This window comes from Oryx dammah, unplaced genomic scaffold, assembly GCF_014754425.2.
Source record: "Oryx dammah isolate SB20612 unplaced genomic scaffold, SCBI_Odam_1.1 HiC_scaffold_8, whole genome shotgun sequence".
NCBI lineage: Eukaryota > Metazoa > Chordata > Mammalia > Artiodactyla > Bovidae > Oryx > Oryx dammah.
Genome location: NW_024070192.1, coordinates 60,955,929 through 60,977,050, shown reverse-complemented (window position 1 = coordinate 60,977,050; position 21,122 = coordinate 60,955,929). Strand labels below are relative to the sequence as shown.

At 36.8% G+C, this 21,122-nt stretch overlaps 1 protein-coding gene across 3 annotated transcripts in view; it reads right to left on the bottom strand.

Moving 5' to 3' along the window:
* The window catches only part of CA10 (carbonic anhydrase 10), an 850,317-nt gene that overhangs the window by 185,606 nt on the left and 643,589 nt on the right, over positions 1–21,122 (bottom strand). For all 3 annotated transcript variants that reach the window (XM_040244303.1, XM_040244304.1, XM_040244305.1), the window contains one exon: positions 13,663–13,848. In XM_040244303.1, the coding sequence (XP_040100237.1) occupies positions 13,663–13,848 (186 nt within the window). The remainder of the gene's footprint in view (positions 1–13,662; positions 13,849–21,122) is intronic.

The window sequence follows — 21,122 nt, the reverse complement described above, 5'->3', positions numbered from 1 at the left end:
TAGATTAAATAGTCCTTAAAGGCAGGTGCATGGGGTTAAAAAACAGTTGGACATTAGTTAGTGACTAAACAACAACACCCAGGCTTAGTCACCTTATAGGCAATATTTTTACCTATTTTATTTATGGTAGCACATGGTAGGCTCTCAATCATTATTTGTTAACTAAGAGAATAAATGAAAATAAATCACAATGCATATAAATAATGACTAGATGTTAGAGTGAGAATCTGTAGTCACCTACGGATGTGACTAAATAAGTACTGGGTTGCACTGCACAATAATTGATTCATGTCTGTACCTTGTCTTTCCAATGGATACAAAATTCCTCCAAGATGACACATTTGTTCAATCCCTTCCTGTTCTTTATCACATTTAGAATAGGATTAGGTTAGTGCCCTTTAAATACACTTTGAATTTCTCAAAACATACCTCTTTTTCAGAGCCTGTCTTAGTGATTACTTTGAAGTACCAAATGGTTGGGATAGAGGGGAAGCATTTAAGACTGTCAAGAGAGTGAAGTAACTGATCTGTGACCATCTGAATGGAATGAGAAACATGTAGAAACTATGCTGTGGCCCTACATATTCCAGACGGGGATTCAAATCTAGGAGCTAAGAGTGGGACTGGGGAGCAGTACCAGGGCGCAGAGTGCTGTTGGCCGTGGGGAGACAGCCTGAGGGGACAGGAGGGAGAACATATGTGGTGGGAAGTGCCCTCGAGGAAAGCCAGGCAGCCACGGGGCAGGGCACTACCGCTGAGTCAGGTGCAGGTGATGCAGCCATCACTGAATCCTCTCTCTCCCCACACATTGGCCCTGGCAGCTGACCAACAGAGAACCTGTCACATTGGGCAATAGAGAAGGACCCTAGCCAGGGCTGCCCTTTGAGTGCCTCCTGTGCTAAGCAGTAGAAAAAGACCAGCTAGAAAGGCCCTTTGAATGTCAGCTGCCAGAGGCTAGAAAATAATTCTGGTAGTGCCGTATTTTCTGCACCTGTGACCACTGACTTCCCTGTGCATGTGGAGCCACTGGGATCCATGCAATCCAAGCAGCTGCGTCACCTCCACACCAAATCCTCACTGGGGCAGACCCAAGTCCTCAAGACAAGCCTCAGGAGAAAACTCCTGTGGATCACCTACATACAGAAATGAATATAAAATGACAGTTGAGATCTGGAGGTGGAGTGACTAAGGAAGAAGACTGAAAAACTTTCCACCACCTCAACACACTACAGATTAAGTCCACATGATCAACTAGGTAGACTCTGACTCTATGGAATATATAAAAGGACAATGAATGCTCCCACAAAAGAAAATGCTCTAGTTCTGGCAGCTAGGGACATTGGAGGCAAGAACATACAGGAGTAGGGCCAGATTAGTCTGAGCTGTCTCCACAGTAGGTCCAGAGACCAGCCCTCCCCAGCAGGTCCAGAGACCAGCCCTCCCCAGTATATATCAAACTATAATAATAATATCATTATTATACAGAGGCAGAAAGGATGCTGACAGTTGAAATCAAAGAAAAATATTTATTATTATTATAGTTTGATTCATTCTGTAATTGGATCTGGATTTTCTTCTCTTCTTTTCCCTCTATTGCTGTGTTTGTTATTTTTATTACTATTAAATCTCTATTCAGCCTTTTGGGAACATTTTTAAAATCATACTTTTAATTTTTTAAAACGTACTCTTCTCCTTTGGCTTTCTTTTTCTTTCTTTCTTTCTTTTTTTTTTTTTTTTTTTACTTTATTTTACTTTATAATATTGTATTGGTTTTGCCATACACCAACATGAATCCACCACGGGTGTACATGAGTTCCCAATCCTGAACCCCCCTCCCACCTTCCTCCCCATACCATCTCTCTGGGTCATCCCACTGCACCAGCCCCAAGCATCCTGTATCCTGCATCAAACCTAGACTAATGATTCATTTCTTACATGATATTATACATGTTTCAATGCCATTCTCCCTAATTATCCCACCCTCTCCCTCTCTCAGAGAGTCCAAAATTCTGTTCTATACATATGTGTCTCTTGCTATCTCACATACAGGGTTATCATTAGAATCTTTCTAAATTCCATGTATATGCGTTAGTGTACTGTATTGGTGTTTTTCTTTCTGGCTTACTTCACTCTGCATAATCGGCTCCAGTTTCATCCACCTCATTAGAACTGATTTAAATGTATTCGTTTTAATGGCTCAGTAATACTCCATTGTGTATATGTACCACAGCTTTCTTATCCATTCATCTGCTGATAGACATCTAGGCTGCTTCCATGTCTTGCCTATTATAAACAGTGCTGTGATGAACACTGGGGTACACGCGTCTCTTTCAATTCTGGTTTCCTCGGTGTGTATGCCCAGCAATGGGATGGCTGGGTCATAAGGTAGTTCTATTTCCAATTTTTTAAGGAATCTCCACATTGTTCTCAATAGTGGTTGTACTAGTTTGCATTCCCACCAACAATGTAAGAGGGTTCCCTTTTCTCCACACCCTCTCCAGCACTTATTGCTTGTAGACTTTTGGATTGCAGCCATTCTGACTGGTGTGAAATGGTACCTCATTGTGATCTTGATTTGCATTTCTCTGATAATGAGTGATGTTGAGCATCTTTTCATGTGTTTGTTAGCCTTCTGTATGTCTTCTTTGGAGAAATGTCTATTTAGTTCTTTGGCCCATTTTTTGATTGGGTCGTTTATTTTTCTGGAATTGAGCTTCATGTGCTGCTTGTATATTTTTGAGATTAGTTATTTGTCAGTTGCTTCATTTGCTATTATTTTCTCCCAGTCTGAAGGCTGTCTTTTTACCTTGCTTATAGTTTTCTTTGTTGTGAAGAAGCTTTTAATTTTAATTTGATCCCTTTTGTTTATTTTTGCTTTTATTTCCAGTATTCTGGGAGTTGGGTCATAGAGGATCCTGCTGTGATGTATGTCGGAGAATGTTTTGCCTATGTTCTCCTCTAGGAGTTTTATAGTTTCTGGTCTTATGTTTAGATCTTTAATCCATTTTGAGTTTATTTTTGTGTATGGTGTTAGAAAGTGTTCTAGTTTCATTCTTTTACAAGTGGTTGACCAGTTTTCCCAGCATCACTTGTTAAAGAGATTGTCTTTAATCCACTGTATATTCTTGCCTCCTTTGTTGAAGATAAGGTGTCCATAGGTGTGTGGATTTATCTCTGGGCTTTCTATTTTATTCCATTGATCTATATTTCTGTCTTTGCGCCAGTACCATACTGTCTTGATGACTGTGGCTTTGTAATGGAGCCTGAAGTCAGGCAGGTTGATTTCTCCAGTTCCATTCTCCTTTCTCAAGATTGGTTTGGCTATTTGAGATTTTTTTTTTTCCATACAAATTGTGACATTATTTGTTCTAGCTCTGTGAAAAATACTGGTGGTAGCTTGATAAGGATTGCACTGAATCTTTAGATTGCTTTGTTTAGTATACTCATTTTCACTATATTAATTCTTCCAATCCATGAACATGGTATATTTTTCCATTTATTAGTGTCCTCTTTGGTTTCTTTCAGCAGTGTTTCTCCTTTGGCTTTCTATGGTTCCATGTTTTGTCTTGTTGTTGCTATTTTCTTATGGTTTTTCTTTAATATATAGGTAGATTTTTTTATGTACTTCTATTTAATACTGCTTTCTCTCTTGTTATTCTTTTTCTTTTTAACATGTTTGTTTTGTTTGCTTTACTTTATTCTTCATATGGCACTTTATTTTGGTCTTGTTTTCAGTTTTGTGCTTTAATTAGTTTTGTTTTTAATTGGCTGATATCATTTCTGGTTTCCTTTGCTTGCTGGGTAACTCTCTTGTACTTTCCTTTGGTCTGTTTTGGTTCATGTGTATGTACGTGTGTGTATTTGTTCCTTTGTTTTTGTTTTAATTTGTCTGATTTTACTTTTACCATTTGTCTGGGGTCCACTTTTTGTTTCTTTTTTGGTTGCTTGTTTGCTTTTTGTTTGTGTTTTAATCCCCTTTATTGTCATAACAAACAGCTTGCATGGTCTTGGTTCTCCATCCAGAAGTAGGGCCTGAGCCTCTGGGGTAGGAACAGTGAGTGCAGGGCAATAGACTACCAGAGATCTCTTGACCCCAGAGAATATTAATCAGTGAGAACTCCAATGAAGGCCTACACTTATATCCAAGACCCAGCACCATCCAACTGCCTGTGGCAAAAAGTGCAGAAAATTTTACCCAAACAACAAGAAGATAAGAATATAAACCAAATCATCAATAGACATGCCTCACAGAGATGCCCCAAAACAAGCCACATCATATGGCTCTGCTCATCAGCTGAGAAAAACTCACTTCCTCCACCAGAATACAGGCATGAGTTCCTCCCAACATGAAGCCTACAAAAGCCACCAGACCAATTTCACCTTCTGGAGGCAGAGACCAAAAGCAAGAGGAAATACATACCTATAGCTTGGGGAAAGGACACATCAAACACAGTAAATTACACAAAATAAAAAGGCAAAGAAATATTGTGCAGATAAAGGAACAAGGTAAAAACCAATAATACAAAATAAATTAAGAGGAAATAGGCAAATTACATGAAAAAGAATTTAGAGTAATGAAAGAAAAGATCCAAAAATCTCAATAATAGAATCTGGAAAATGCAAGAATCTATTTTAAAAGGATCTAGAAGAAATAAAGAATAATCAAACAGTGATTAATAGCATGATAACTGATATTAAAAACATACTAGAATGAATCCATAGCAGAATAACTGAGGCAGAAAAATGGATACATGACAAAGAAGATAGAAAGGTAGAAATAACTGCTGAGGAACAGGATTAAAAAAAAAAGAATGAAAAGAAATGAAGACAGTCTCAGAAATCTCTGGGACAATAATAAACATATCAACGTTCAAATTACAGAGGTTCCCAGAATAAGTAGAGGAAAAGAAAGAGTCTGAGAAAATGTTTGAAAAGATTATAGTTGAAAACTTCCATAACATGGGAAAATAAAATAATCAAGTGCAAGAAGCACAGAAAGTCCAATGCAAGATAAACTGGATAACTCAAGGAGAAACACACCAAGACACATATTAATCAAACTAATAAAAATTAAACATGAAGAAAAAATATTAAAAACAGCAAGAGAAAACCAACAAGTAATATACAAGGGACACCTCACAAGGTTAACAGCTGGCTTTCACCAGGAACTCTGCAGATCAAAAGGAAATGGCAATATATATTTAAAATAATGAAAGGGGGAAATTTGCAAACAAGGTTACTGTACCCATCAAGGATCTCATTTAAATTGATGAAGAAATCAGAAACTTTACAGACAAGCAAAAGTTAAGAGAATTCAGCACCACCAATTCAGCTTTACAACAAATGCTAAAATGACATATAGGGAGAAAGCACAAGAGAAAGAAAAGATCTACAAAAAAAAAAAAATCCAAAACAATTAAGAAAATGGCATTGGGAACATATATTCAATACTTACTTTAAACATAAATGGATTAAATGCTCCACCTAAAAGATACAGATGACTGCATGGATAAAAAAAAACAAGACCCTTTATATGCTGTGTACAAGAGATCCACTTCAGACCTAGAGACATATGCAGACTGAAAGTGAAAGAATGAAAAAGATATTTCATGCAAATGGAAATCAATAGAAAGCTGGAGTAGCAATTCTCATATTAGACAAAACTGACCTTAAAATTAAGAGTATTATATGAGATAAGGAAGGACACTACACAATGACCAAGGGATCGATCCCAGAAGAAGACATAACAATTGTAAATATTTATGCACATAACAAAGAAACACCTCAATACATAAGGCAAAAACTAACAGCCATAAAATGGGAAATCAACAGTAACACAGTAATAGTAGGGGATTAAACATCCCATTTACACCAATGGACAGATCATCCAGACAGAAAATAATAAGGAAAAAGAAACCTTAAATGACACTAGACTAAATGCACCTAATTGATTTATTTGGGACAGTCCATCCAATTGTGGAATATACTTTCTTCTCAAGTACACATGAAGCAGTCTCCCAGATAGATCATATCTGGGGGCACAAATCAAGCCTTGGTAAGTTTTTTAAAAATGAAAATATATCAAGCACCTTTTCTGACCAAAACACTGTAAGATTCGTTATCAACTAGAGGAGGAAAAAAAACACACACACACATATACAAATGCATGGATGCTAAATAATACACTTCTGAATAACCAAAAAATAGAAAAACTATTTGGAAATAAATGACCACAAAAACACTATGACTCAAAACCTATGGGATGAAGCCAAAACAGTTCTAAGAGGGAAGTTTATAGCAATACAGTCTTACCTCAAGAAATAAGAAAAACATCAAAGAGACAACTTTACCTTATACATAAATCAACTGGAAAAAGGAGAACACAAAATCCCCAAGTTAATCGAAGAAAAGAAATCATAAAGATCACAACAGAAATAAATGAAAAAAGAAATGGATACAACAACAAGATTAATAAAATTAAAAGTTGGTTTCTTGAGACGCTTAACAAAATATTAGCCAGACTCATCAAGGAATAAAAAAGGAGAAGGTTAAAATCAACATAATTAGAAATGAAAAAGGAGAAGTTATAAAAGACAACACAGAAAAAAAGGATCATAAGTGTGACTAGTATGAGCAACTAAATGCCAATAAGATGGATAACCTAGAAAGAATGGACACATTCTTAGAAAATTTCAATCTTCCAAGCCTGAACCAGAAAGAAATAGAAATTAAGAACAGACAAATCACAAGCACTGAAATTGAAATAATGATAAAAAATCTCCCCCAAAACAAAAGCCTAGGGACAGATGATTTCACAGGTGAATTCTATTAAACATTTAGAGAAGAGATAATGCTTATTTTTATCAAACTCATCCAAAAAACTGCAGAGGGAAGAATACTTTCAAACACATTCTATGAGTTCACCACCACCCTGATACCAAAACCAGACAAAGACATCACATACACGCACACACAAAATAATTACAGCCCAAAATGATGAATTTAGATGCAAAATTCTAGCAAACAGAATACAATGACATATTATAAGGATCAAACACCATGATTAAGTGGGGTTTATCCCAGAGGTACAAATATTCTTTAATACATGCAAATAAATCAATTTGATACACTGTATTAACAAATTGAAAGATAAAATATTCACATGATAATCTCAATAGATACCGGAAAAGCTTTCGAAAAAATTCAGCACCAATTTATGATAAAAATTCTTCAGAAAATTGGTATAGAAGGAACCTACCTCAACATAATAAAGGCTATATATGATAAGCCCACATTAAACATTATTGTCAATGATGAAAAACCAAAAGTATTTCATGTAATTTCAGGAACAAGACAAAGGTGCCCATTCTCACTACTATTATTGAACGTAGTGTAAGAAGTCTTAGCTATGGCAATCAGAGAAGAAAAAGAAATAAAAATAATCCAGATTGGGAAAGAAGAAGCAAAACTTTCACTGTTTCCAGATGACATGATACTATACATAAAAACCTCTGAAGGTATTTTAAGAAAATTACTACAAATAATCAATGAATTTAGTTCAATTTCAAGAGTCAAAATCCATACACAGAAATCCCTTAATTTCTATATGATTAACAATGAAAAATCAGAAAGATAAGTTAAGGAATCTATCCCAACCACACCATTGCAACAAAAATAATAAAATACCTAGGAATAAGCCTACCTAAGGAGACAAAAGACCTGTATACAGAAAACTACAAGACACTCATAAAAGAAATCAAAGAAAATACAAACAAATGGAGAGATGTATCCTGTTCTTTGATTGGAAGTATAAATATTGTGAAAATGACTATACCACCCAAAGTAATCTATAGACTTGATGCAACCCCCATCAAATCACAAATAACATTTTTCACAGAACTAGAACAATTTTTTTTTTTTTTTTTTTTTTTTTTTACAATTTAGATGGAAACATAAAAGACCCCGAATACCCAAAGCAATCTTGAGAAAGAAAAATGGTGCTGGAGGAGCCAACTCTCCTGACTTCAGATTATAGTAAAAAGCTACAGGCATCAAGACAGTATGGTACTGGCACAAATACAGAAATATAGACCAATGGAGCAAGACAGAAAGCCCTGAGATAAACCCAAGCACCCATGGGCAACTTTGACAAAAGATGCAAAATATACAATGGAGAAGACAGTCTCTTCAATAAGTGGTGGTAGGAAAACTGGACAGTTACATGTAAAAAAATGAAATGAGTAAACTTCTTAACATCATACACAAAAGTAAACTTAAAGTGGATTAAAGACCTAGATGTAAGAACAGAAACTATAAAACTCTTAGAGGAAAACATAGGCTTTGACATAAATTGCAGCAAGATCCTCTGTGACCCACCTCCTAGAGTAATGGAAATAAAAATGAAAATAAACAAATGAGACCTAATTAAACTTAAAAACTTTTGCACAGCAAAGAAAACTATAATCAAGGTGAAAAGACAACCTGAAAACTGAGAGAGAATAACAAAGTAATTGAAACGGGATTAATCTCCAAAATATAGAAGCAGCTCATGCTTCTCATAAATAGATAAATAAATAAATAATGGGCAGAAGACCTAAACAGACATTTCTCCAAAGAAGGTATCTGTAATGGCCAACAAATAGATCAAAAGATTCCAACATTTCTCATTATTAGAGAAATGCAAACCAAAACTACAATGAGGTATTACCTCCCACTTGTCAGAATGTCCATCATCAAAAAATCTACAAAATAGAAGAAAAGAAATCCCTTTGCACTATTGTTGAGAATGTAAATTGATAGAGGCACTATGGCTAACAGTAAGGAGATTTCTCAAAAAGCTAAGAATAAAACTACCATATGACCCTGCACCACATTAGGCATATACTCCAAGAAAACCATAATTGAAAAAGATACATGTACTCCAATGTTCATCGCAGAACTATTGACAATAGCCAGGACATGGAAGCAATGTAGACATCCATCGACAGATAAATGGATAAAGAAGTTATGTTACATATATATAATAGAATGTTACTTAGCCATAAAAATAATGGATTTGAGTCAGTTGAACTGAGGTGGATGAACCTAGAGGCTGTTATATGAAGTAAATGAAGTATGTGAATGAAGTATGTCAGAAAGAGAAAAATAAATATCATATATTAATGCATGTATATGGAATTTTGAAAAATGGTACTGATTAACCTAGTCACAGTGCAGGAATAGAGATGCAGGCAAAGAGAACAGACTTGTGGACTGAGCCAGGGGAGACTCGGATTGGATGGATTGAGAGATCAGCATTGACACATATATATTACCATGTGTAAAATAGAGGTAGTGCCTCATAACACAAGGAGCTCCACCCAGCATTCTCTAACACTTAGAGGGGTGGGATGGAGTGAGAAGGTGGGTGGAAGGTTCAAGAGGGTGGGGCCATATGTATACTTGTGGCTGATTCACACTGTTGTTTGGCAGAAGCCAATACAACATTGCAAATAATTGTCCTCCAATTAAAAATTTAAAAAAAATAGAAAAATGTTTCAAATCCTAAAATGCAAGTTCAGTAGCTTCAGTCATGTCCAATTCTGTGCAACCTTATAGTCTACAGCCTGACAGGCTCCTCTGTCCATGCGATTCTCCAGGCAAGAATACTGGAATGGGTTGCAATGTCCTCCTCCAGGGATCTTCCCTTCTCAGGGATCAAACCTGCATCTCTTAAGGTCTACCTGCATTGGCAGGCAGGTTATTTACCACTAGCGCAACCTGGGAGTTACTGATTCAGTGACTGAACGATTCATTTCACAAACAGCAATTATTTTAGGAACTGTGCTAGGTGCATGTCATACAAAGATGAATAGCAACAACAACAAAAAAATCTGTCCTTGAGGGAATTACCAAAATTATTTATTCCTTAATTCAGCAAACATTTATTGACTCTGCTGTCATGTGAGAGTTTAAGGTTCTGGGAATACAGTGATGATTAAGATTAAATTACTATTAACAAAGAACTATGTTTCCAGAAATGAGAATAAACAGCTATAAAATGTATAGTGATGGGTAGTTTAATAAAATTAGAATCAACAAATTTTTTCTCTAAATGGTCAGGTAGTAAATATTTTGGCTTTGGAAGCCACACATGATCTCTGTTGCATATTATTCTTTTTCAAAAAAGCCATCCTTTAAAAGTGTAAACCATCCTTAGCTCCTCGGCTATACTTGTCCCATGGTCTACAGTTTGTGGACTTTTATAATATAGATGAATACAGGATTTTTTAGAAGTCAAAAGGAGACAACACTGTATAGGCTGGGAGGAGGGAAGAGGGCTTGGAAAACAAACAGATGGGCTGTGCTGGATATAGGGGGAGGGAGACAGCTAGTAATCAGAGTAGAGGGAAGAGCTTTACCATGGCACTCAAGTAGCTCTTTCATGTTTATTACTTGCATATCTGTTATTTTTAAATATTCCAATTTTCATTCCCCCTCAAATCTTCAATCGTGCTAATGGATCACCCCAATCAGGAAGTCCCAGGCTCCCTAGAGTGCTAGTTAGATTTCTCTAGTACCTCCACCAAAAAATATTCAGTACCTCACCAGGCTCTGGTGCTCAGGCATGTGCACTTCAGCACTTTCATACCCTTGCACACTTCAGGAAAATTTGGTTTTAGTTGCTTATTCTTACAAATTTGTGTTACTTTAATGAAATGAATCTCTCAAAGATGCGAATAACTGATTTTAAAAGGACAAGGCCTGCATTATCTGTTGTTTAGTCTCACTTGTTTGTTCTGAGATACTTGTTTCTCTGATTCAAAATAACAAAAATACATATTTTACATGGGACTTTTATTTCTCTTTTTAATTAAACAGATCTTATCTACATAGCAACAGTTACAGACTTTTTCCATCTTCAAATATGTTTGAACAGAATCAAGATTCAAGAAACTGGATCTGGCCAGGAACTGGCCACAGGAATCCCATGAAGTGGCTGGTGCAATTCTCAGTGTACCCCCTTAACCCTTTGAAATGAAGAACTTATGGAAGGTTTTCAAAATGATTACTTCTAGTTCCCCAAAAATATAATGATTCTTCTTATTTAGCCTCACTACTGCAACTTAATCCATAGGAATGATTATTTTCAAATATTATCTTTTTTCTGGTTAATGTATTTTTACCTTTCATTAATACCTTACTATATACTGGACATTAATTTAACCACTAAGAATTGATTAGCAAGCTAAAGTTCTTACTTATTAAAAATGGTTAAGTTTCCTATCTTAAAAAATCTAGATATTTGAATATCTGAATATGCTCATTTATCACCAACCCCCAACAAAGCATCCAGGACTTATTGTGTAGGACATGAATAATTTTTATAAAAACACAGTTGCTGAGTGTGTCATACATCGATGCAGTTTTATAAAACAAAGCAAATGATTGCCATCAATTACAATAACCTCTCTAGACAAGACTGCAATTAGTCAACAGCTCTTCAGATAAATGACTGTTCCAATGTGACAGGGAAAATGCCTGACATTAATTGACTTAACATGATCTGTAATGGTAAATGGTGCAGATGGCAATGTGCTAATTCACCATCAACAAAATAAACACATGCTTTGTTGCTGAGGTGTCTACTTGGGCCCTCTCAGAGGATAGCCCCAAATAGAAACCAAAGGAGGCTCTGAAAATAGCTCAAAATAAAAATAAAATGTTAACATACAGGATGGAATATAGTTACTTCACTGAGGCTAACCCTCAGCAGAATCCAATTGAAAAACAATTCCTCTAAGGAAATCATAGGTTAGGTAGGATTTTGGCATTAGAAGGTGCAGTAAAGCCCATGTCCCTTTGGAAGACAACCCAAATCACTCCTAGAATTGTTTCCTACAGATATAGGAAGGAGAGTCATAGTTCTGCTCAGCCTGGTCCTCTAGGCAGCCCTTAGTAATAGATCACAGATGAAATCCATGTGTAGCTTCCCCCATGCACAGTGCCTTGACACAACATAAGGTCTTTGCTGTCCCTCATTTCCTGCTTTATCTTTACTGTCTATCAACTATTGAGTACTTTTGGTGCTCCTTACATCTTTAATCCCACTTAATTTTCAAAACATCTTAGAGAGATGTCTAAACTCAGCTTTAGAAGGATCAAGTAACCACATAAAGGTCACACAATTAGTGTGTACCTTTTCACTCCCAAACTTAAAATTGTTTTATATTGCTTCTATTCTCAGCCCAGTTCAAAGGGCACCTCCACAATGAAGCTTACTCTGAATCCTTCAATAAAAATTTGTCATTTCTTCCTTAAAGTTAGGCAGGGCCTTGTTACATCTCCATTACAGCAGACAGTGTAGGCATGCTCAATCATGCAGTTGTGTCCAACTCCTGTGACCTTATGGGCTATATAGCCCACCAGGTTCCTCTGTTCATGTAATTTTCCAGGCAAGAATACTGAAGTGGGCTGCTGCTTCCTACTCCAAGGGATCTTCCCAATCTAGGGATTGAACCCATGTCTCCTGCACTAGCAAACAAATTCTTTACCACTGCACCATCTGGAAAATCCTACAGCATGGCATTACACTTTACTAATTTGAAGATAGTATTTCTTTGAGCTCCTCTGTGGTAGGAGCTCTGTCTTTATTTTAATTTATTTTTAATGTCAATGTCCCTAGTAACTAGCACAGTACCTAGTTAGGTCCTCAGTTGATATATTTTGAATAATCATGAAAATCTGGCCACTGTCCTTATTAAGCTTGTGGATCTCTTTCTCAGTATATGAACTTACTATACTAAAAATAATGCTAAGTTTAAACATGATCTTGATTAAAAATATTAATCAATGTTAGTCAAGACCAAATCAATAGTGAGATACACAGTTTTGTTATTTCAATACCCTCTTGACATCAGTTATTGAGAACTCTTAAACAGAAACCTAGTTACAGGGTACTTAGCATATAAGGATGCCTGACCTCTAATGATAACCACCCTCAAGTGTAAGGGGGGGCAAAACAGGTCAAGTTAACTACATCCTGCTTGTCAAGTGTCATAACACATATGATATTCATTTAAATTGTAGCTCTTGTCTATACCTGAAGGAGTAATTGGCTCACTGATGTGATGTGAATTCTTTCTGGGTTAATGAACATGATGATACTCACCATTAATGGTGGCACACAGTGACTTTTTCCATTCTATGGAATCTCAGACTATTTAGCTCCCTGACACTTACTTTGCTATAAGTTATAGTTTTGTGCAAAGAAGACCCATTCTACCAGAAGGGAGAATTATGGAATTTATGTGAACATATGTGACATATAGAAGACTGATTGCCCAGATAGGGTGAACGTTAATGAAGACATACATAGAAGGTGAGGGTTTAGGATTGAAATAATGTTCTGGTAATATCTTAGGGCATTAGTCACAAAGGAGCTTTACCCGTGTCTCGGGAGGAACTTTCAAGTATCACTGTGGTCTTCCCTGGAGAACACTGGAAGCTCATTATAAGCATCTGTATCAACTTGCAAAAGACAGATGGAGAAAGGAGGCACAGATATTCTTATTTCATAGATTCAAGAGCAGTCTTTCAATCTGTCATTCCACCTTGGATATAAATCAGCATCAAATTTTATTAATTGGCACTTACTCATACTACTTCAATAACCCCACATACCTCCCCAGAGAAGGCTTGTCCATTGAGGAGGTGCTCTGACCCTTGGCTATCCTCACTCCCAAAGTGTAGCCGGATCTCCTCCAGCCGATGGCTGTATGTCATTGGCCCTCCTGATATGTTGACCAAGTGTTCCTTGTCCAGACGCAAGGACACATGTCTTCCAGTGTTGTACATGGTTCCACTGACCTGCAAGACAATGTACAATAGGTCAAAAAAGGCTCTTCTTCCATTTCTCAGTTTCTCACTCAACCCAGCATGGTGATCAGACCAATCCCTTTTGTTTCTTTTTGATAGTAAGACATTAAGCTAAGTCCACATATGGAGTAGGAAGTGACAGGTTTCCTAGAGGGCATTCCTGTCTTACATGGCCTCTATGGTACTTTCTGTGGGGCACAAGCCACATTGTCAATTAGGAATCTGAGGTAGAAATTCAAAGGAGACTTCATCAATTGTGACTAATATTTTGGGCACTGCACCTTATAAAGAATTAACTTGGCTTCTTACCATAAATATTTGGAATGTAAAGATGCTGCAAAAGTTAAAATCTCAGGTATGAAAAATTGAAGAAAGCAATTAGTAAGGATGAGATGTTACCAAGAGAGAAGCGAGGAAGATAAAATGAGTGAACAGGAACAAACTCTAGGGGGAGACTGAGGCTTAGGTCTGAAGACTCAAGCATCCAGTCTGGAGTGTCTTGCTTTAGGTCCTTCTCTTACCCTGTATAGAGTCAGAACTTTGATCTGTCCTTGCAACTCATGGCTTCAATGTTGAGCTAAAAAGTTTCATACAAGTTTCTAATTTCACAGATTCTTATTCTCTTTTGCTTCAGCCCGTGCAAGCTGCTAGCCTTACTACTTAAGTTTTTTTTTCCTTCTTTCCTCTTTGACTTGATGCTCACTTTCATTTTCTTGACTATGACATTAGTGCCTCTTAACACTTTATTCTAAAACACTAAATCCTACCTGGAACTGCATTGCCTTTGTCTCCTGGGTCAACCTAGCTTTAGGAGCAGATTGAAAGCTTAAAGGAAACTTTGAATGGGTCTGGATGATATGCTTCTGGGCTACTGGTTGCTGAGCTGCTTGGATTTTCTACCTATTTACTCTGACTTTTTTGGGTTCAGCCCTAGGGACTTTTTAAGGGATTCACATAACTTCTGATAACTTCATTAGATAGGTTTTTCATATATTTGCTCTATAGCATTAGCCTTACCTGCCCCTACAGTTTCCTAACACAAGTCCTGTGAATGATTAGTTATTTTAGTTCTATCTATTTCTCACTGTAGCAGAGACAGCAGTGTTCATTAAATACTTCACTGACTTATTATTACACTATCTTGCTATAAGGTAGAGCTCACATGGCTGATTTTGGCCATGGTCTCTGAGGGGCCATGACAAGTGTAATTTCCAGTGAAACAGTGAAAAGCTTATGTGTAACTCTCCAGTTTCTTTCTTCACCTGCTGCATCAATCAAGGGGGCAATATGGAAATATGTAAATGTGTTACAACTACAAGATGGAACCTGTGTCAGCCTGGGTCCTTGGCAGATTATTGGCAAATTACAAAAATGGTTAGAATTCTTCCTCTCCCTGTAATTACACTACTTACAATGTGATCTTGTAGCTACTCACATCAAGATAGGAGGAGCTTCCTCTTTCACCCCTTGAATTTGGAAAGTTCTTGTCACTTGTTGGATACAATATTCTAAGAGCAAGCTTTCAGAGACCTTGCATGTGTCCTTACTCCTTTTCAGAAACTTGAGGCCAACATGCAAACAAGCCTGGGCTAGCCTGCTAGAGCATGACACCAGAGTGAGGAGAACCATCCCAGTAGAAGCCACTTTAGACTAGGCCATTCTATGACTGATCCACCAATTGCCTGGCTTAGTCTGGCTTAAACCAGAAGAATTTTCCACAGACCATAGCTTTCCATACCCTGTGGAGCTAAAACAATTGACTCTTCTCAGTACCTAAGCTTTGAGATTTGTTATACAGCAAAATACAACTGACATATAATAAGTCAATCATCTTATCTGTCCTTGAATCTGAAACTATCAACAAAAACTCTGGACAGTCTAGAGTAGCTGAACTAGAAAGTCACTTGGGGCTCGGATAGTCAGTCTGCTGATCAGCTAGAAAGTCTTACCAGAGCAAGAGAAGAAGGTATTAGATATGCCAACAGTGGCAGAGGAAACTATGCAAAGAGAGAGAATTGGAGACAATATCTACTTTACCTTCAGAAATCCCTTGCACATCTTTGTTTCAGTTCCTTCATGAAGCCCAGGCTGCACTTCCTCTGATACTTTGTATCTTACAAAAGGATTTATTTTTTGTAAGTCATCTATTCCTTGAACCAAATGATGCATATCAAAGACTCTACTTCTTTTTCCAATCTCAAGTAAATGTATATTTAGTCAGTGTTACATAACAAGAGCTTGTCTTGTTTTCTTGTCTCAGTTCAAGGCTTTCTTTGCAATGAAGTGGTAGAGATAGATTTGTGTTTGACACTGTTTTCATCTTTTAGCAAAATTTATTTTTTCTACTTATTAAGATAATACATAGGCATTATACATGAGTAGGAAGATACAGAACAGCACAAGGAAATAAAAATCAGTCACAATTCCACAGCTAACCAATAATTAACACTAATATTTTGGTGTATACCTCTTCATGCTCATAACCATTATGCTTATATTTTAATGAGATCATTTTATACATGTAATAAATTATTTTCACATGGATTGTCTAAATATGTAAATATATAAAAATTTATATATCTAATATATTACATACAACTATCATGTATAATAATTTAATATATCTATTACATATCATTTTATACTAATATATAGTAAATATATATTAGTTTTGGTCACTTGAATATTTTGAGATTATTAGCCATTCTGCTGCAATATCACTTTGAAATGGTTTCATAATATTCCACTGTAAAAATATATAACTCACTGTTGAATCTTTACACTTTAACTTTACACTTTACCTTTTCACTATTGCTAAAAATATTTCAGTGTGGTTACCAGTGGGGAGAGGGAAGGAGGGAGAAGCAATATAGGAGTAGAAGAGAAAAGAGATTAATATGGGATTATTTGAAATCATTTGTGTGAAAATTGTATAGCACTACAACTGGATCTTTGATTCAACAACAACAAAATACTGCAATGAGCATCCTGATGAAAAAATATTTTTACTAGTTCAGAGATATTTCATTACACAAACTCTGGGTTAAATGGTGTACACATTATTACAGTGCTTATTGTCTATTGCTGAATCAATCTGTTGTTGAGAGTCAATCCCACAAAGCAGAACTGGATCTCAAATTTCTTCAAATGACCTTAATTCAACTAGCAACATTCAAGAGGTACCTATAGAATGCAAGCTGCATACAGGAGCTACATCAAATTCTCATAGGATATGTGCTCTATTCAAATAAACAAGTATATTTGACTTCCCTGCACTTCTAAAAATCATCTCAGTGTATTTGTCTAACTTTCCTAATAAACTTACTGCCCACTGGAGCAAAGCAGAGACCATGTCCTATGTTTGTCTGCACTTTCCAAGTACTTAGAAAACACCCTGACACAAAGTAGAGACAAGAATAAAGGACTCTTGAGTCAAAAGATTCCCAATATGCCTCTTGGTTACTTGGGTAGTTCAGTTAATTTCCTGAAGCTTCAGTTTCCTTAATAGTAAAATAGAGACAAAATAATTTCTCCTATGAAAGTGTGGGATAAAAAAGTATGAGTCATATAGAATGAATACCAAAATGATAGAAATAAGCTCTTCAGTAATTACTTCAAATGTAAGTGGATTCCACTTATATGAGGTACCTAGAATAGTAAAAATAGAAACCAGAATTGTGGTTACCAGGGTTTGGGGAAGAGGGGCAGAGAAGAATGGAAGTTGTTGCTTAATGGGCATAGAGTTATGCCCATTGAGTGGGCAAGACAAAAAGAGTTCTAGATATGGATGGAGGTTGTACTTAATACTGCTGAATGTACAAGTTAAGGTTAAGATGTGGTTTTAAGATGTGTGTTAAGATGTGATTTTTAGACGTATAAAAATTGGGAAAAATTCCTTCATGAGTTTGTTGTTAGACTTAATACATATAATGATCAAACATTTTAATTCTTTTCCTTCCTTACTTTTGACAATGGGTGCTTAGCTGATGTGAAGGGACCTGATGTCGAGAGACTATAGCCTAGTGGAATATAGTGCCACTTTCTAAAAGTCACAATGAAGAACTTTTATTGACTTCTGCATTGTGATGATTCAGTTGCCTGTCATTTTGGATTTTAAAGCCTTGGATATGGGAAATATTCCAGATCATTTTGAAGGCCATGAAGCAAACTTGAAACCAGGATAACCAGGAATAAACTAGCGTGCCTTCTAATTCTTCCACTCCATACTTCCAGACTTCTTCTGCTTCCAAGGCTCTATCTTTATTCATTTCCCTGGCTGTGTGCTAGTATCTGGGGACAGTGTGGTGAGTAAAACCAGGAATGGTCACTGCCCTCAAGGAGCTCACAATCTTCATTATTACAGGGACCAGAGTGAGGTAAGGAAGTTATGGGCAATCCATCTGAAATTCTACCATTTGCTTATGTATTCTAACAATTAGAGACAACAACCTTATTCCCCCACCCTTCCCCCAGACACTGATTTAAAAAAAATATTGTGTATCCAAGGTAATGATGTGTTGCACTTTAATTTAAAAATAGAGGCTTGACAACATTATATATGATATCTAATGGTACATCTGCACTGTAGTAATTTACATTGCAGCAGTGTCATCTTACCTGTAATGCTAATTTATAGTGTTCCCAGTGAACTACTTTGATGCACAGCATGTTGGAAAAAGTTGTATTATGTAGACCAGGAAACTGAGTTCAGACCATTCAGGATATAAGTTGAAGCTGCAGGAGATATCCAGGTTGCTTCTGACTGCCTCACAGTTCTCCTTTTTGTTTTATTTTAATTCACTACAAAATGAGATGAGAGATGTCATGCCCATTTTGTAAGTGAGAGAAGTAACTGTGGTTGGCCAGTGCTCAATGTCTTGTCTCCTGATTCCAAGTCTAATGATCTTGATGTGAGCAAATGCTCACATTGTAAAGTTGGCTGTTCTAATATGGCAGATACAGTGTTTTGTGGCAGCTCACAATTAGCCAGGGACTCTTATTAATGGACTCATTTCCTCTTTCATTCTGCTGGCATTGCAGCATTAGAAGGAAAAAAAAAATCAGCCAATATTTTTAAGGGGATTTTTAATTCTTTGAAAATGAGCAACAATCCTATTTATAACACTTGGCATCTTGGTTTGAATCCTTAATTGGTGTCAGATATGGTGCTAAGTACAGGCTTCCTGGATAGCTCAATGGTACCAAATCCACCTGCAATGCAAGAGATGCAGGAGACTTGGGTTTGATCCCTGGGTCAGGAAGATCCCCTGGAAGAGGAAATGGAACCCCAGTACACTACTCTTGCATGGGAAATCCTGTGAACAGAGGAGCCTGGCAAGCTATAGTCCATGGGGTTGTGGGGTTGTAAAGAGTTGGACATGACTGAGCAGCCATGTATGCACACATGGTGCTAAGTACTGAACCTGAATTTAGTTAATCTTCACAATTTCTCCATCATCAAATCCAGTGTGGTACTTAGATCTGTGCTGTTTGCTTCCTCTTGGATGGGAAGCTATGGGGCCAAGCCTGCATAGAGTGGAGGACTTCCACAGGCATACCTGTTCTCCTTGGTCTCTGTGGCTTCTTCGCATCTTGAGGCAAAGAGAACAAGGGAGCCAGAGCTTGATTCCACATGTCTCTGGCTCTAAAGCCTATACTTTTAACCACTGGGAACTATTAGATCACACACTGACTATCTACCAATGCATTCTTCAAATATGGATTGATAGAATAGGAAATGCTCAGTGGTTCAGAATTCATAAGGTCTGGGGTTATTTATTATATTAAGGTTCTTCAGAGAAACAGAATCAATACAATGTAGAAAGAGATTTATTTTAAAGAATTGGCTCACGTGACTATGGAGGCTGGTGAGTCCAAAATCTGAAGGGTGTCCTAGCAGGCTAGAGATCCCAGAAGTAACTGATGATGTAGTTCAGGTCCTAAGGCCAATTACTGCAGCATTCCTTCTTGCCTGGGGAGGCCAGTCTTTTTGTTCTACTCAGATGTTCAACTGATGCAATGAGACCCAGACAAATTATGAGGGGAAGTCTGCGTTATTTGAAGCCCACTGACTTAAAAATTTATATCATACAAAACTACTCTCACAGTTTAGCCAGTCAGTCAATTCAGTCGCTCGTTCCTGTCCGACTCTTTGTGACCCCATGAATTGCAGCACGCCAGGCCTCCCTGTCCATCACCAACTCCCAGAGTTTACTTAAACTACCCTCACAGAAACATCCAAAATAGTGTTTGGCCAAATATCCAGGCACCATAACTCAGACAACTTAACACATAAAATTAACCATCATATTATCTTCAAATCCCATTTACTTTCTTTACTACATCTTCCTTAAACAGCTCTTAAGCAGCTATGCTAATACGACACATAACAGGTTGATATATGTAATATAATAGTATGTATTTTCTGTTGGCTTCCCTGGTGGCTCAGCAGTAAAGAATCAGCCTGCAATGCAGGGGCCACAGGAGATATGGATTTGATCCCTGGATTGGAAAGATCCCCTGAAGGAGGGCATGGCAACCCACTCCATATTCTTGCCTGGAGAATCCCATGGGCAGAGGAGCCTGGAGGGCTACAGTCCGCAAGGTCACAAAGAGTCTAAAGTGATTTAGCATGCATGCACACATAATTTCTATATTATATAGTTTAAAAAGTAAACTATACTAAAGTTGTTCTCCAAACATCAGTCATATTGGAGGATAGCCAGTTTGCAATAATGTATGTTTGAATTATAGAATAATTAAAAAGAAACAATTTATTAATAACTTTTAAAATAAATTGCTTTTAATAAATTGGTTATACATACAACAAGATAGCTTTATCTTTGAGTTTGCCTGGGATATTAGAGATGATTCTGTTCAAGTTCTTCAGGTTATCAAACTTCTTATCAGATTGTGGAAAAAAAGAGGAAGAGCATCTTTTTTAAAAGACCTAATTCACAAAATAAATATATCGACAATCTTTTGGCTTAATGGATATAGCACTTGTATGGTTGATGTCTACTGTGGACAGCTAAGCTTGAGCGAATCTCACTTTCAGAAATTACAAAACATTCAATAAATAGTTACTTGTTTGATGTGTTACAAAACTTATGTGACATTTTTATTCTATTCTATTTCTATTCTCTCTCAAAGCAGTCTGACTGAAATCTCCCTAAATACTCAGAAATAATTCCCCACAGCATTCATGGAAATGCAGTACTACAAATAGAGTATATAACAGGAAACAGATTTCCAGCTGTGTAAAA